Here is an 18,596-nt window from a genome sequence, read left to right as displayed (position 1 = left end):
AAGACATTTTCACTGCAATGTTTTGAGAAGATTAACTTGCTACTCGATGTTTCACTTTTCGAACTGAGTTACAGAAATAGGGTAAAACTGATTAAAATTTTACTGCCTATTCCAGCTACATTTTCAACTGTAAGGGAAGCAGAATTGATAGAAAAGGAACCATACTTACCCACTTGTTAAAAATAATGAATGGAGAACCTGATCTCTCAGTGAACAACATGTCAAACCTTGACATGTAAATTAATGATTTTCTTTTTCTATCTTGACATGAATTCTTTGAATTACAACATCTCTTTGCCTTAAGGGGGGGCACAGGCTCCATGGTTTTAATGAGCAGTTTCAATGGGGTTCAAACTAGTTCCTGTATCTCTAACTATTACATTGTGCCAGTTTGGTATGTCCACAACTGATTCTCTGCCTCTTTTGTATAGAGGTGGCCTTCTGAAACTCAAATGACTACATACTGTATACCCATAGTTAATTCATATAGAGTGAGATACTGTTTTATGTAAAACACTGACTCCTGCTGTAAGAGTGAGGTAAAGGACATATTTTTTTTAAAATCAGAATATTATAGACTATAAATATAACCTTAAATAGTAATTCAGCAACAAGCAAATGTGTGTTTCATCTTAGTCACCATAACATGCAAAGAGCAGCAATAATTAAAGCTGCAGACAAACAGAGCATTGAGCCAATTATCAAACTGATTACACATGCAGGAAACACTGTATATGTTATATAATGCCTGCTGTGCCTGCATCTGGGAAATTAGCAAACTACTGTGTTTTCAGAGAGTAATTTCTTTAATGAAATAGTAATTAATAGTATTATGATTAATCACCTAAGCGATAAAAAACAGATCTTCAAGACTGTATTTAGTTAACATTTTCTGACTTGCACAAGCTTACAAAAACATTTTCAAATAAAAAACATCTTATTATAAAATGCAAACTCGATTCTTTACTAATGCATTTCACACCATATGTTGCATTGTTGAACAGGACATAAGAGCCTGTAGTGATGATGGACATACAGGTCTTTATTACAACTGAAAATCATTTGTCTTTGTCGCCCTCTGGACATCCACCTTCTGTATGTTTGCACCGGTTCTGATCCTCATGTCCCCCCATAAGTATTTTGCTGTAAAGTTGCTGTTCTTCTTCTTTAAAAGCATCTTTCACTTTGGTTCGTTTCAGTCCTGCATCCCTGGAGGAGCAAATGTAAACAAAGACGAGACTGTCATACATAGAGTCAGTCTTAGTGGTAATATTTTCAGCAAACCCAGGAGAAACAATAATAAATGTGGTCTTTGATTTAGCTCCAGCATGTAATACTTAATTATGATTATGAAATCTAAAACCTCAATAAATTAGTTTGTGAACTGGGCCCTATGTTCAGCAGGATATTTAGTTTGAACTCATGAAAATCTAAAACTAAAATGAAGAAATAGTCAAAATAGTATTTCAGTACCACATTGACTCACCATATGAGGTCCACTAACCCTGCCTGGGCAGCAATGGCAGCCTTTACTCGATTGGCAAATTGCACTGCATCCTCTCCGTCCTATAAATGGGATAAAAAAAAAAAAAAAAAAGGTTTTTAAAAATATCCAACAAATTCTGGAACTGTTTCTTCCCCACCGTCATTAGACTGCTAAATGTTATGTAAATGGGTTATAAAATAAAATAAAAAGAAAAAAAATAAAATATTTTTTTTTTTTATAATTTTTTTAATTATAAAAAAAAAAAAAAAATAGTCCAGAGAGCTGTATTTAACGGAATTTCTTTTTGTTTACACTTGTGTTTACAAAATGACAAAATAAAATCTGTCTAAGTCTAAAAAAAAAACAGATAAGGCTAAAATGGCTAAATGTTTTATTATATATGTTTTAATATAACTAACTGGTCATTGTATTGATAACATAGTCCTGTGTGCTCACTTTTAGCTCCTCAAGGACATAAAACTTTGTTGTGTTTTCAATGATATTACAGAAAAAAAAACATTTACAATCCGTTTGGGTGTGTTTTTTTCTTTAGCACATTATATAAAAGCTTCCAGTGATGTAATTGGCGTTAGTGTTAGCTAAAGGGGAATTGCAAAAATGTGTGCCAGAATCTTTATTGTCATGATGAAACCATAATGAACATTTTTGTCAACATGCTTGGCTCCAGAATACACATAGAAAATACAGAGAAAATAAAAAAACACTTTGGGGAGAAACAAGCATCTTTAAAAGTCTTTAAAAAGTTGACATTCATGCATATTGTTGTAACTTTTATATTCTAAAATGTATCTGACATTTAATTTGTGGCGACATTGGGGTCGGAGGGCCTGGTAGTGCCTGTTTTCGGCAGCCTTGCTTATGTCAGTGTGCCCCTGGGCAGCTGTTGCTACAAAGTAGCTTGCCACCATTAGTGTGTGAATGACAAAATGCCGTGTAAATTACTTTGCAGTCACCGAACTTAAAAAGCGGCCATTCCCGTACAGCGCTTTTACTAAAATATTTACAGTAACATTAAAGGTTTACAGCTTGCTGTATGTTACTGATGTACATTGTTTACATTTCCCCTGCTATTGTGGAATTGTAAGAGCTTACCTTTCTCCTCATTGGTGGTAGATACCAAACGCTACAAACGATGGCCCAGCTGCTCATCATTCTGACTAGGTATCCCACTAAACCAAATTTGCTGCTGTCCCAAAAAGCATCTCCAAAGTGAGGATCATACTGAAAGAAAAAGTAAAAACCTTTCTCCTTCTGGCTGAACTACAAGCAAAATAAGTGCAGAAGAGAGTAAAAACACCGGTTCTTACCTTAATGGCAGCAGGATAGATGGTGCAGCCGATTTCAAAGCTGCCCTTCCTGAACATCATCACTGATGTGTTGTTGACACAACTGCCTGTAAATGAAATAATCTGAAGATTTGTGAGGAAAGTATTTCTCATGCCTTCTCTTTTAAAACACTTTTTAGCACTTTTTACGGGAATGTTTTGTGATTTTTCAAAACTTTCAAAACATTTTAAAGTATCACAGTAACCGCTACATTGCTGTGCATTTTAGTTAATATTTTGCACGGACACGACAAAAGTTTAAACAACATAATGAAACCACAATAAACTTTAGTAGGTAAAACCTAATTACACAAAAAGGGTGCTATGTTTTTTCTGTTGATGCAAGGCCTAGTAGATCCATGATTTTATATATTCTTAACCAACCATCTGAATGTTTCAGCTTATGTAGTGATTTGATGGCAAAGTTTACATTTTTCTAATCTGTTCATGTCCAGTTTTGGTAAGTATGCATACTCAGTTTACAGTTAGCAGACAGCTGTGAAATCTGGCATGGTCTGCTGCCAAAGCTGTCTGCGGTCTGCTGCCCATCTGCTTCAAGGTTTCCGACATGTTTTTTGTAAGGCTACTGTTGTTTTTTAGATTGTTTTTACTGTTTGAACTATTTTTTTGGGAACCTTTGCAATTTTTTGTAGTAAAATTTCCAACATATTAACAGTACCGGTTCAAAATCACTTTAATACACTTTTTTTAACAAGTATTTACAAAAAGCTTAGTATTTAGGTTACAGGTGACTGTGCTCTAAAATGAAAATAAAATGAGAAAACATTAGCTTGCTTATGGCTCTGACAGGAAGACTTTATGTCTTCTACTTGTGAACCTCATTTCTTTCACACTACATGTTTGCACAACCAAATAACCCGTAGTTTGCATAATGTTTGCTCTGAAGAAAAAACATCAGTGTAAAAGAAGATTATTTCATCATCGTGCATGAAGATTATGTGCACAATTATTATTTTATGCAGGTGGGAGGTTACTTTTATTATAAAAACACTTTATATTAAATTGTGTTGCAAAACTCTTTATTTTGCAAAGAGATTTGCAAGCCTATGTATTCTATTTCTTTTTGTGTTAATGTATCAAAAAGAAATATAAATAAAAAAATATCAAGCTATTCTGATTATAGGTCTCGCTAGCTAGGTAACAGGGTTCATTCGCACCTTCAGGGAAGATAAGGATGGGATGTTTGTTTTCATCTGCAATGTGATCCCTGAGTCTGAAACATAAGACAAGGAGAAAAAAAAACAAAGAAAAACTTCAAAAAATACATAATTAGTGAAGTGAAGGAAAAGTTGTTTTATTTCCTACAAAACACCTTTTATTGTGGGATAATTTTTAATAATGAAATCTTAGGGGATATGAAGTGACTCTAGATTCTTTAACATTACATGCTGGGTAAAAGATTGTTCTTAATAACACATCATTAAAAGATATTCCTTATTAGTAAAAGATGTGTTCAGATGTCATTCTTTTCCCTTACAGTTTTTTATCTAAAAATGAGTTGAAATGAGTTTCTGCCAAAGTTAAGGGACACTTTATACTAACCCTGCAATGTTACCTTTGGGCCACTAGGTGTCTGTCTTTGACTTCAGCTCGTTCAAACCATATATGAGGAGAGGACGTCACCATGGCTCTTTGGATCATTCCCAGTAAGCCTCCATGTAACTGACCAACCTGAAAGATAACTTCACTTTGACTTCCTCTCATCCTTTAAATGTATTTTACTCATAACATGCAGACTTTCTACATACTTAAAATTCCATACCAAAGAGTAGCAAAGGTCATTGGCCAGGATAATCCCATCTATTGGTGTTGTGTGATTTGCCACACAGATGCCATCATTCTTTGGTTTGTTTTCTCTGCAGGTAAACAGAACATAGACAGAGAAATTATCTTGATGGCTGTGCTAAGTAGAATTTGACAAGGGATCAAATAGGTTAAGACGCAAGAACAAGCGTTATGTGCAGCGTTTGCAGCTAAACTCAATAATAATAATAAGTTCAAATGAAATACATATAATCAACAATTTTGGATGAAACTCTTAAAATATGGTATGAGGTACTTAAAAAATACAAATCAGAAGGAGATAGTGAACTCTTAATGTGGCCCTCTCAGTCAAAGAGATTTAAACCAAAAGACTCGGATAGCACATTTATAGATTGGAGGAGAATGGGGATAACGGCTATCTGCACACTAGTAGAAGGAAAAACATTTAAAACATTCAATAAAATCAGAAGAGAATTTTAACTGAATAACAGAGATTTTTTTCAGATACCTACAGCTAAGACACTTATATACCAATGAGGTTGAGAAAGAATTATCACTGGAAGGAAATGAGTTGATTCAGCTCTTTGTAGAACCAAACCCCAAAAAAAGTTGTATCTAAACTATATAAAAGCTTACAAAAACGAAATGGAAATAACTCGTTATATATAAAGTCCAAATGGGAAGCAGAGTTCAAAGTGAAACTGTCAAAGAGTGACTGGCTTTCAATGTGCAAAACACGACAGTCCTCCACAAGTTCTAGAGGTTGGAGGGAATTTGGATGGAACAATTTAATACGCTACTTCATAACACCTCAATTACGAAATAAATTATTCCATACTCAACAACAATGTTGGAGGCAATGTGGACAGATGAATGCCAGTCACTCTCATATTTTTTGCAATGTACAAAAATACAAACCTACAGTACTGGGATCAAGTTGTTAAGGCTACAGAAGAAATAATAGGATACAAGATACCCAAGGACCCACGAATAATGTATTTGGGCTGGCTGGAGAGTGAAGGGATACACAGGAAAGGCATCTATCTTCTCAAAATCTTGATAGTGGCAGCTAAAAAGGCCATTACCAGAAAATGGTTTAAAAGTGACCCTCCACATCTGACGCAATGGATTTTAATAGTAGAGGAAATCTTCACAATGGAGGAAATGACCTACCACATAAGGATCAAGTACAAATACCTGAAACAACAGTGGAGGAAATGGTTTGATTGCACAAATCGGAAAGGACTTACCTTCAATAAGACTGGAACGACAGATAAACCTTTTTAAGACTTGTGTGACCCCCACATTCACTAAACTCAGACTCTGTTATACCTTTGCTGTATTTTTATCGTCCTTCGCTGTTCATATTCTTCTTTTGTTTGTTTTAATGCAAAACTGAAAAATACTAAATAAAAAAAAAAATACATATAATCATTTTCCACTTTTTGAAATAAAAAAGGATCCAACCTTTCATGTCTTAAATTAAGATTATCAGAACTGTTTCTTTTTTTCTAAATGCTGAAAGGATGGGATATTATTCTTTTTAAAGATTATTTTTTTTTATATTTTCTAATTCAACATTTTAAAATACAATTTCTTACATTATAGTTTTGCTGTAATTTTGCCCATATTTACTTGACAGAAGTAATGTGACCAAATCAGGTTTGTAAGCCACATTGTTTATCCATGATGGGTCTGACAACAACATTTGATGATGTTGACACCTCAATTTTCTGGTCTTTGGCAGATTTTTAAAATGTATTAGAAATCATTTTCAATCTAATTTCATGAGATGCTGCTTTAGCAATTTTTAAGTATGTAAAATGGATTTGTACAGGGTACCAGCAGCACAAATCCACCCCTATTCTGTAAAGTTTGCAGAATGTTATACTTTTCACAAACTTGTACTGTATTTTCTTTCATCTGAATCAGGGTTAACCAGCCTTTTAAGGCCTTAGAGCTACTTCATGGGTGCTGAGCCATAGAAAGGGCTAGTATGAATAGAGGAACCAGAGTTCATCTAAACTTCATAGTAAGCAGCATGATAAACATAATTTCATTATTACTTTTACTTCCTAAATGTCTTTTAGATGTTTTCATTTTGAAACCTCTATAAAAGAAAGTGTGATTAAAAAAAGAAGGGCAACAGAATAGATAAAAATTCAGACTTAGCCCACTGGTGATTTGTGAGGTTATCAAGGAGATGCTGAGGGCGCCCCATGTGGTCCCTGAGGGCCAGTTGGTGTCCGCAGGCACCATGTTGGTGACTCCTGCTCTAAATTAAACAATGCTTATTGTGATCAAACATTTCAATTGTAGTTTAATCAGACAAAAGAAAACGAAACAAGAATTAAGATATTTTTCCCTGAATGTATTTACAGACCTTTAATGTTGCTTTTCATGATGCTTTTGTACTAACTGTTTCCATTCTGAGAGCCTCATAAGTTCTTTTCAGATAACGACGCACTCTAAAAAAATGGCACTGTGGTAGGTAATTGTTACCCTGTGTAGATTAGAGAAAAATTTAAATAAGCTAAAACATCTAAACACAGTATAGGTATGAAAAGTCAACCAGAATGAATTTGCACTCAGGCCTATGTTGAGCATTGATGCCCCTGTTACTAAAAATGAAATGTTTCTATTTCCAACTCTATATAGCATTAATGCTTTGCAGAATGATGTGATGGGGAATGATATCCCATCTCATACCTGTTGTGATAGGTGATGATTCCAGTCAGAGATCCAACACATAGACGATAACCCATCCAATGCACCTTATCACTGAGGTAGCTTCTTAACCTGGTATCATACAGGAATGAAGGCACAACCTTTGCTAAGATCTTATTTGCAAGTTGAAACGTAAGCAGGACCGATGGAGACTCACTTTGTTTTGGGTAGGAATCCTACCATGGTGCTTAAAACAATGAACAGAGAAATCCCTGTCACTGCTAGAGTTACCCTGAAAAAAAGTACATTCAAACAAATGGATTATGTAAGACATAACCTCGCTCCGCAAAAAATGAATAAAAAATCATTACTGCTCTGACCTGAAAGGCAGTAGAACACAATAGCGGATTAAAACTCCAAGAACCCACAAGGCTAAGAGTTTTAGACTTAGGTAACGGAAGTTGCGGTTGCTCCTTTTTAGCAAGTTCCAGCTTTCCAGCTCCTGGGCTGAGAAGCACTTGGTCACGTCATCGTCCACAATGCTCTCCAAGGCTTTTCGACAGAAGAAGAAGACATCAGAGAGGTCAAACCTTGGCTCCAAACTCAGAAGAGTACTTTGCTGAAGGTCCTCAAATTCCTGTTGCAGAGTTGAACCTGGTGTTTTGGCTATAATGCCTTTGGGTAGAGAAATACATTTTATATTTTATGATGAAAAATACATAAAATACATGATTTACTTGTAATTTGTACTGCCAAAAAACACTGAAATGTCAATATCTCACCCCTGGTATAGTGTTTGTAGAGTTGCTGATTCTTCTCTTTAGCACTCAGCTCCATTTGTAAGGTTGCCCACTAAAAGTCAATAAAACAGATCGCTGTCAGGCTTTGCTAAACAACCTATATAGGTCATCAGAATAGAATCAGAGTCAGAGACTGAAGGAGAGAATGTGCAGCAGAGAGCAACTGTATAAAAAACAACCCACCCCCCATGAAATTAGACAACATATGTCTGGAGCACAGCTATGTTCACAGGAGGAGAGCATGTGCTCTGCAGATTATTACGGGCCAATTTTAGCTCCAAACGTTCACTATCCAGCTTAAACATTGGAAAAGTAGGTCATAAACTTAGAAGAGGAGGGTTCAGCATCAGATAAGAAGGGAGATATTTACAGAGCCACGCTGGAGTTGTGCTAAGAAACAGGAACATTTATTATCTGACTGTAGATACCTGAGATTATAGAAGGTGCAACATTCCAATCCATCAACCACTAATAGATTACAAAAGAATCAAGCCTTACTGTTATCTTCTGTCTTTTGCTGATCTGTGAATTTATGTGTTGAATTTGACCTAAGCTACACAGCAATTAGCTATTTTATATTATATGTTGTGAATGTTTGAACATTTACTGTATCAACATTGATTATTAAATGGATGGAAACTTTTTGATCTCTTTTCTCTTGTTTTATGCATAACTTGAAATAGTCATGCCAGATGTTTTCTTAATGGCTGATGTGAGGTTAAGTAGATACATTTAGACGTAGATCATTGTGTGACTCCATGTTTAATTGGGACTTTGTATGGGCTACAGGTCCAGATTATGTCCAAAGAAATTAATCCAGTTTTAACCTAATTAAATGTGTTTCTTGTGATATGAGCCCACTATAATAAGAAACTGTTCCCAACTGCTGTCTAAAGCACTTTGACCTCTATGCCCACTTAAACAGTGTTTGGTTCCTGTCTCTTCTGGTAGATTTTCAGCCTTAATTCAAGGTTAGAGGAAATTAGCTGAAACAGTTTCCCAATAATAACTTTAAATCTTCTAAGTAGCTGGCAGTGAAGACTCTTTAAGTTTTCCAAAAGTAACATTTTATTACACATTTGTTCACTTTTGCACTCGGTAAAATATTCCAGGTCACACTATGTTGGGTATGGGTATATGCAGATAAACCGCTGGATAAAAAGCCTGATCAAGAAGGCTTGAGATATCTGGTGGTCTGAGATATCTAAACCAACTCTAATGGGTCCTGAGGCTGTGAGCTTTCTCTGCCTGAGGAAGCTGTTCCAAAGAAAAAAAAACAAAAATCCTTTAATCTTGATATAATGCATCATATTTACCTCCTATCTTAATTAAGGATTTATGTTTCACAACCAGTTAATTTATAAAAACTGTCTTTTTCAGCTGAACAATTTAGGAGCTAAATATTATTAGATAAAACAAATTATCTTAAAAGATGAAACAATTATAATTTATTTTTACTTTGCTATATATAGATAATCTTTATAAAATACTCTCCGGACAAACCACAGTATTAGCTCTAACTCCTAACTCATCAGTGTGGTATGTGTCTCACTGAGATGGTTTTATATTCACAGCTGGGAAAAGGCTGATACCAGTGAGCTTCAGAATAATATTAGCTATGATCAGAATAATATTGGCTGAATGCATTCCAAGATCAGATCGAAATGTGTCATGCAATATTCTGAAGGAGTGGAAATGCACCATGTGGATGTGTGGTGCACATGTGCACTGATCAGATTGTTAGTCGGCATAAACCATCATTCTCAGTCAGATCACTTCTTCTCATTTGATCAGAATATTCAAACTGGCATGTTTACAACATATTATAGTCCAGCTGGCTAATTATCACTTATGTGCATGTAGCCATAGCTATTGTTGATTGCCCCTCTTAGGTTAGGTCCACCTGACTGCAGTCAGTGTTTTAGTTGACTGTAATGAATTAGTTTTTTTCTGTGGGTAGAATGCTGGTTTGTTAGATCTCTAAGCTGCTTCTTCAGACAGAGTTTATCCTGACCTGATATTCCAAATCACTATATCATTCTTCAGTTTATGAACCAACATTCAAACCGGAGAGACTCTGAGAATACTTTGAATTGTCTATGTTGTATGCACTGAAGTTGTGGTAACTTTTGGCTTTATTTATAAAGCTTCATTTCCACTCTAGACATTGAAATCTGAATGTTTCTTAAGGGCTACAAGTCTGAACCCAACAGAAGAGGCATAACTGGTTAAATTTATAATGTATGATCATTTCTCACTCTAATAATATATCATAAATCCATCAAACTCACCTTAAATATGCTCAGAAGTGTCCTCGTGTAATATTGATGGATACCAAAAGAGACTCCAAGTATATGAGGCAAAAATAAAAAGCCAAATAGAACAGTCAACCACACATTGATATGTAGGCCAAGATATCTGAAGAGCAGGTCAACAGGCAGCATGAACCAAGCCATGTGTTTCACTGCAGAAGAAGAAAAGGGGTATGAGGTGGTGGCCTTCAGCTTTAACAAAAGCTGCTTGCTCTGTTTAACGCTCATACTGTAGAGGCGGCTGAGCCATACAGCAAGAGTTAAACATGTGGATCTGGCTAAAGGAAGAACAAAATGATCACCCAGAAAAAACATAAAACAGTTAACTAAGGTATGCAAAGTCATTGTAAAATGAGTAATCGATTAAATCATCTCTGAAAGTTTTAAACTTATAACTTATAAGCCTTTTTAAAATGAGGTTTAGGCTCACAGCAAAAAAACAAAAAACAAAAAAACCCCATTAAAGTCTCATTATATTTTCCGCCATTTTAGTATAATTTTGCTTCTTTATATTAGATCCATGCATAGCGAAACTATTCTTAAAAATACAGAGTTTTGATTCAGACCCCCCCACCCCCCTCTCTAATTTACATTTATTCATTCATTGCACTGTTTTTGCACAATGTCACTATCACTTTATATATATATATATATATATATATATATATATATATATATATATATATATATATATATATAGAGAGAGAGAGAGAGAGAGAGAGAGAGAGAGAGAGAGTTATGTATATATTTATTTCAATCTGAAAAACTCACACAGAGAGAAAAGATAATTAGAAGAATTTATTGATAGAAAGTATAGTCTTTGGCGCTCAGACCTCGGCAGGAACATTCATGCTGAATTATGCTTTAACATGCATGAGCAGATAAATGAGAATAGGGATGTTCCCCCGGCCTGAAACTGGTGGTGGTTTAATCGGAGCTGGTTGACAAGGTGATCTGCTGAGCAGAATGTGGGACTAGAAGACTGAGGGAGCTGACGCCAGGCTTCACTCGGAGACTCGGGAACTGTCCATGATGAGCAAGCATGAAGCGACAGTGGAGAGGAAAAATTCCCCCTTGGGAAGAAACCTCTGGCAGAACCGGGCTCAACATGGTGGTCTTCTGCCGGACCAATGTGGTGAGACAGGGGATGGTGACAACTGGGATTAATACTCTCTGATGAGGTTGATGTGAAGTCGAGTCATGGAGGACGATTCAGCTGCGATGGCGGAGAAGGGGATGGAGGTGGGTGAATTGTCGTCTGAATCGAAGTCCGACATTGCGATTGCAGGATAGCGGCTGGGATGAAGATTTGGAGCGTTTATAAAGTGAGAGCAGGACGCTGATTGGGCTTGTGGTGGAGTAGTTCGAAGCTGAATGGCTCGCTTCGGAGACGGATTAGCTTCTGATTGGATGGAGGTAAGTCAGAGTTTCTTCAATTGAACTTCCGCTAGATCTTCATTTCAATCTGAAAAACTCACACAGAGAGAAAAGATAATTAGAAGAATTTATTGATAGAAAGTATAGTCTTTGGCGCTCAGACCTCGGCAGGAACATTCATGCTGAATTATGCTTTAACATGCATGAGCAGATAAATGAGAATAGGGATGTTCCCCCCAAAAAAGCCGAGGTAGAGGCCGGAAAGTCCGTATGCTCGTGAGGCATACGCTAAGGACAGAATAAAAGTGTGCGTAGTGAAATGCTGAGAAGATTTGAGAACAACTTACCGAGCCAGGTTGTTGAAGAGAATGGTGACCAAGGTTGACGCTGAAAACTTACAACTGAAGATGATGATGATGATGATGACGAAGAATACATACCCACGATGACGATGATGAAACCATGGTGATGACGATGAATACTTACCCACGATGACTATGATGAAACCATTATGATGACGAACCTCCATGATGCTGATGCTGATGATGATGCTGATTCCCCCATGATGATGATGCTGATGATGATGATGCTGATTCCCCCATGATGATGATGCTGATGATGATGATGCTGATTCCCCCATGATGATGATGATGATGCTGCTGATGACCCCCGATGATAATGATGATGATGATGGTCCCATGGTGATGATGCTGGTAATCCCATGATGATGGTGATGAACCCATGATGATGATGATGATGATCCCGTGATGATGATGATGATCCCGTGATGATGATGATGATCCCGTGATGATGATGATGATCCCGTGATGACGATGATGATCCCGTGATGATGATGATGATCCCGTGATGATGAAGATGATGATGATGATTCCCCCATGATGATGATGCTGATGCTGATGATGCTGCTGATGATGACGATCCCCCGATGATGATGACGATGAACCCATGATGATGATGGTGCTGAAGGTCCAATGGTGATGATGCTGGTGATCCCATGATGATGGTGATGATGATGACGATGATGATCCCATGATGATGATGAACCCCATGACGATGGTGACGATTGTGATGATGACGGCGACGATGATGACGACGACGGTGATGATGACGACGGCGACGAATCTTGCGGATGAGTCTGATAATGGATCTTGCGGATGAGTCTGATAATGAATCTTGCGGATGAGTCTGATAATGAATCTTGCGGATGAGTCTGATAATGAATCTTGCGGATGAGTCTGATAATGAATCTGGCGGATGAGCTGAATGATCTTGCGGATGACATAAAACATATATCTTGCGGATGATGACATGTATGAACAAAAGACATGACGAAATACAGACGCATGACGAGACGCAGACATGGTGCATATTGGTGCATTAGAAAATGCATCAAAATGGCGTAAAAAGCATGACGAGACGTAGACCAGACACGACGAGACACACAAGGGAAGGCATGTTGCTGCCTGGCATAAGGTGAGATGATGATGAATCTTGCGGATGAGTTTGATAATGATCTTGCGGATGATTCTTGCGGATGACATAGAACATATATCTTGCGGATGATTCTTGCGGATGACATAGAACATATATCTTGCGGATGATTCTTGCGGATGACATAGAACATATATCTTGCGGATGATTCTTGCGGATGACATAGAACATATATCTTGCGGATGATGACATATATGAACAAAAGACATGACGAAATACAGACGCATGACGAGACGCAGACATGGTGCATATTGGTGCATTAGGGAATGCATCAAAATGGCGTAAAGAGCATGACGAGACGTAGACCAGACACGACGAGACACACAAGGGAAGGCATGATGCTGCCTGACATAAAGGTGAGATTGCACGTATAAGCCAGAATTAAGACAGCATAAGTATAGCAGGGAGACAGCATGAAGGCTGCACAAAGCAAGAATGTTGATAACTGATGAGTAGGAGGAGGAGACGACGAGCTAGAGGATGGGCATGGTTAGGTCAGGTAATGATGAGAAAGAGTTCGAACCACCACCAGTATTTGTGTTAGAGTTACCTAGAGGCAGAGAGAGTGCTGCGCTGCGAGAATTGATGAGATCTGGGCGGAAGATGAGGTATAGGCTAAGACCATCGGCCCAGTACTGAGGGAAGCCTCAGAAACCCCGTGAGTAGCTGACTACGTAGCTGCTCCAATCGGGACGGATGCCCAGGATACACCCTGAGGGAAGCCGCATGAATCTGAAGTATCCTGAGGTGATGAAGAACCATCGAGTGACGTGGGGTAACCCTCGGGTGTAATGAAGAGCTAGAATGCCTGAACGTGATGCGCTAGATGATGAAATGTTAGAACTGCTGCCGGATGATGCTCTGTGAGGGCATAAGAAACGGGAGAAGCGACCTAATAAAGTTTTACTACTGCAAATATCGTGGTGGGCGGATATGCGATCTTCCCAACGGCCCCTCGACGCAGGCTATGGAACGGGGTAGCCTCCAGGGCAGATGATGGGTGTAGAATAAAGGCCGTGGACCACGAAACACCTAACCTGAAGACCCCCCAAAACCTAAGGATGAACCAGCACCCGTAAATTGGAGCATGCAGGAGATTGATAATATCGTCTTATATTTGTTATTATTTATTATTTTTTTATTTTTAAATATTTTTAATTATCTAATTATTTTATGTATTATTTTTATTATTTTTATATTATTATTATTATGATATTATTGATTATTATTATTATTATTATTATTATTATTATAATTATTAGAAGACAGATGATGAGGAGAAAGACGATAATCAGAAAATAATAAGGGGTAGTAAGATGACGGGCTGATCAATGATTAAAGCTGAGACGTCACCTGCTGGGGGGGGGGGGGGGGGGGGGGGGGGGGGGGGGGGGGGGGGGGGGGGGGGGGGGGGGGGGGTCCGTCTCAGCAGGCAGCGGCAGGTGTGACGTGGCAGTGCGGGGATTTTCCAGGTTCGGAGCGTGCGGACAGCGTCGAAACGGATTGAGTTAGAGAGTCCAGAGGAGTGGAGGGAGGCCGGGAGCTGCCAAACAGCTGAAGGACCGGACGTGGGTGCCGCCACAAATCGGGAAGCTGAAGAAGGTCCAAAGCCCGCATCGATACGATGAGAGGAGCGGGCGCATCTGGAGCCCTCTGCGCTGGCGGGGGGAGCGGAGGACTTGCATGTCTTTGCGGCCAGGTATCGGAGCAGATTGAAGAGCGGAGGGCGAGGGAGATGAACCACGAGGAGGCAGGAGGGAGGCCAGCCGAGACAGCCGAGCAGAGTCCATGCCGGAGCCCGGCAACACGCCCTCGGAGCGCAATGCGGAAGAAGGAGATGCGAGAGCAGCCAAACGGGAGCCTCTGTGAGCAGGGAGAATTGAATTGTCGTCTGAATCGAAGTCCGACATTGCGATTGCAGGATAGCGGCTGGGATGAAGATTTGGAGCGTTTATAAAGTGAGAGCAGGACGCTGATTGGGCTTGTGGTGGAGTAGTTCGAAGCTGAATGGCTCGCTTCGGAGACGGATTAGCTTCTGATTGGATGGAGGTAAGTCAGAGTTTCTTCAATTGAACTTCCGCTAGAGCTTCATATTATGTGTGGTTTGTTATATATATATATAAACCTGTTTTCTCACCCCTCGTGGGGTGGTATGTGTCATCCTCAAGCTCGGGTCCTCTACCAGAGGCCTGGGAGTTTGAGGGTTCTGCGCAGTATCTTAGCTGTTCCTAGGACTGCGCTCTTCTGGACAGAGACCTCTGATGTTTTACCTGGAATCTGCTGTAGCCACTCTCCCAGTTTGGGGGTCACAGCCCCCAGTGCTCTAATTACCACTGGTACCACTGCTGCTCTTACTTTCCACATCTTTTCTAGCTCCTCCTTCAGTCCTTGGTATTTCTCAAGCTTCTCGTGTTCTTTCTTCTTGATGTTGCTGTCGCTTGGGATTGCCACATCTATCACTACTGCCTTCTTCTGCTGTTTGTCGATCAACACGATGTCTGGTTGGTTAGCCATCACCTGTTTGTCAGTCTGGATCTTGAAGTCCCATAGGATCTTAGCTCGGTCATTCTCAACTACCTTAGGAGGTGTCTTCCATTTTGACCTTGGGACTTCCAGCCCATACTCATGGCAGATGTTCCTGTACACTATGACAGCTACCTGGTTGTGGCGTTCCATGTATGCACTTCCTGCCTGCATTTTACACCCCGCTGTTATGTGCTGTATTGTTTCAGAGGCATCTTTGCACAGTCTGCATCGGGGGTCGTGCCTGGTGTGGTAGACCCTGGCCTCTATTGATCTTGTACTGAGTGCCTGTTCTTGTGCTGCCATGATTAGTGCCTCTGTGCTGTCCTTCAGTCCAGCCTTTTCCAGCCACTGGTAGGATTTTTTGATATCAGCCACTTCTTCTATTTGTCTGTGGTATACGCCGTGCAGCGGCTTGTGCCTCCATGATGGTTCTCCTTCCTGGAAGCAACTGGATAGCTCGGTAGGTAGCACCGACGACTCCGGCACAGGTGACCGGGGTTCGATTCCCAGCATGGACATCATCCAGGTGGACCCTTAGGCAAGGTCCTTTGTGCTTAGTGGCCTACCTCAGGCATGAGTGATACCGCAAATACAAGAGCCATACCGGCTCGGACGTCGCCCGGGTTAACAAGGTCCGCGTCAGTTGCTAGGGAACCAGGGCAACTTGATGACAAATTGGCTACTGGAACAAGACATAGATGGACTAGAGCAGAAAACTTGGTACTGATATATATATAAATGTTTGTATATCTGGAGCGTGTAACAAAACTAATTTGCCTCTGGGATTATTAAAGGATGTCTGATTCTGAGTTAGAATGTTACTGCCTTTAATATGATGTGAAAAAAGCTAAAGACAATCTGCAAGCACAGCTCTTTATATATTACTTATTAAACAAATTGTAATGGCTGCACTGATTTTTCTCAGATGTAATTTAAAGAGCTGGAGGTTGGAGACCTACAACTGGATTAAAGATGTTTAATCAATGAACAGGCATCACTCTTTAAACTACATCTCACTAACTTAATTTCTAAATTCTATATCAAAACTGTTGATTGGGGCCCTTTCCAAATATACCAGCTCTAACAAATCAAGTCCTACACATGGTTAATGCTGGTCTACAGTGCCTTTTAAAACTACCCTTACCCCTTAAAGCATTTCAGTGTAAAAAACAACAACAACCTGTTATCCATTAACAGTACCCTTCACTGAAATATGATTCAAAATGATCAAAAATGCCTTTCAATGGTTTATTTCATAAATGTTTTTATGCAGGAGCAACATATTGATTTCATTAAATTCAGTATGGTTGTCTCTAACCCTCACATCTCTAATCCCATCAGTGATTTATAGATGTCTGTTCTTAACCACTTAGCCTTAATATTGATCCACAGATTAACAGCCAATGGAAAACATAGTAACCTACACAACTGTCCTTTGTTGGCCTTCAGACGTAAAGCTGTACCTGTGAGGATGTCATGGGATCATTTCGAGCTCCATCCATCTATGAGAAAAGTCCTCTTTAATGCAGAAAGACTCTGCAGCTCTGTGCTGTTTGCTTTTCAGGCAACAAGCAACAAGTCACAGCGGAAGCAATCGGCAACACATGGCCAATGAGAGCTGCAGTCACTCCGCTGAGGGCTGGGAATAAACCTTCAATCTGATTATGGTGGATTAACCGTTCACTGCACCAAGGTTGTTTGTTAGTTAGAACACTGAGGAAATTAGTTTCATTTTTGATTTTGTCTTTTGTTGCTATAAAGAAGTGTACAAATTAATATTAGGCTTTTTTTCAGACTCAATTTTTACAGGATTAGGATATTTTTTTAAAAAAAAGTTCTGAAAAGTTTAGCTGAAACTTGCAGTACACAACTTATAATATTTTCCAATTGAAGCAAAAAAAAAAAAAGTAATTAAAATGTAATTAATTCCCACAGAGTTTATTTAGTAAATAAATCCTTTACTCTGAGGCAATTATTCTTTCACAGTACTCATATTCTTAATCATCATCTGCCCCTTTCTACATGAATGGGTGGGCCGTGGAGGCAATGGTCTCACAGAGACACCAAGGCTCTCCAGAAACCTCCTTCAACGTCTCTGGGGGATCTGAAAAAATGTCTGAGCCAAATCAACAGATTCCCCTCGATGTGGAGAAGAAGCGACTGATTTTATTACTTTTAATTATCTCAAAATTAGGACTTTCCAAAAACTTTATATCAAAATCAGAATTGCATATTTTATTGATTCTGATAAAATTGTAAAGTCAAAATTCTGACTTTATAAGTTATAAGATTAAAGTCTCAAAATTCATCTTAAAAAGTTAAAATTTTGTTGAATTTTTTTTCCAGTCAACTTAAAGCCACAGTGTGTAATAATTACAGGGATATACAGTCAGAAATGTAATATATTATACATAACTATGTTATTTATCATCATCTATGAGCTCAGCCTCTTAACCTTAATATTTGCGTTGCCTTAGAATTCTTTATTTATAATTACATAGGAGCGGGTCTTGCAGCCATGGAGGCAGACATCTTTGCGCTACGGCAGCGCAGAGCCAACAAACTAGCGATTGCGAGATTGCCCATTACGCTTGAAAGTAACTACGGCAAGTTGAGAGAGATGAACTGAGACGGTACTGAACAATAGATGGCAGTATTAAAATTACCTATGTAAACAAACCTCATCACTTGAGAAGGTACAGTAGGTGATGCGGACGTCGTGGAAGACATTTTGTCCACTCGCCGTACTGTTGGGGGGGACAAGCAGTGGGGGGGAGATGTTCAT

The 18,596-nt window shown here is 38.9% G+C and overlaps 1 protein-coding gene across 2 annotated transcripts; it reads right to left on the bottom strand.

Moving 5' to 3' along the window:
* Positions 1 to 787: 787 nt before the first annotated feature.
* On the bottom strand, positions 788 to 17,407 carry LOC119788957 (glycerol-3-phosphate acyltransferase 4-like). Of its 2 annotated transcripts, none has more exons than XM_038293661.1 (13): positions 17,236 to 17,407; positions 10,376 to 10,548; positions 8,067 to 8,136; positions 7,665 to 7,959; positions 7,502 to 7,576; positions 7,327 to 7,416; positions 4,616 to 4,709; positions 4,409 to 4,524; positions 4,011 to 4,066; positions 2,815 to 2,900; positions 2,600 to 2,728; positions 1,487 to 1,566; positions 788 to 1,209 (listed from the first exon to the last, which is right to left on the bottom strand). In XM_038293661.1, exons 2-13 carry the CDS (start codon positions 10,538 to 10,540, stop codon positions 1,059 to 1,061), a joined length of 1,407 nt encoding a protein of 468 aa, XP_038149589.1. In that variant the 5' UTR covers positions 10,541 to 10,548; positions 17,236 to 17,407; the 3' UTR covers positions 788 to 1,058. The 2 variants fall into 2 exon arrangements, with proteins under 2 accessions (XP_038149589.1, XP_038149588.1); XM_038293660.1 differs by having other exon boundaries at positions 17,275 to 17,407.
* Positions 17,408 to 18,596: the final 1,189 nt, after the last annotated feature.

The sequence above is a fragment of the Cyprinodon tularosa genome, unplaced genomic scaffold (assembly GCF_016077235.1).
Source record: "Cyprinodon tularosa strain WSP-4 unplaced genomic scaffold, ASM1607723v1 ctg33, whole genome shotgun sequence".
Taxonomy (NCBI): domain Eukaryota; kingdom Metazoa; phylum Chordata; class Actinopteri; order Cyprinodontiformes; family Cyprinodontidae; genus Cyprinodon; species Cyprinodon tularosa.
Note: the sequence above shows the minus strand (reverse complement) of the source record. Positions and strands in the feature narration are given on the sequence as shown.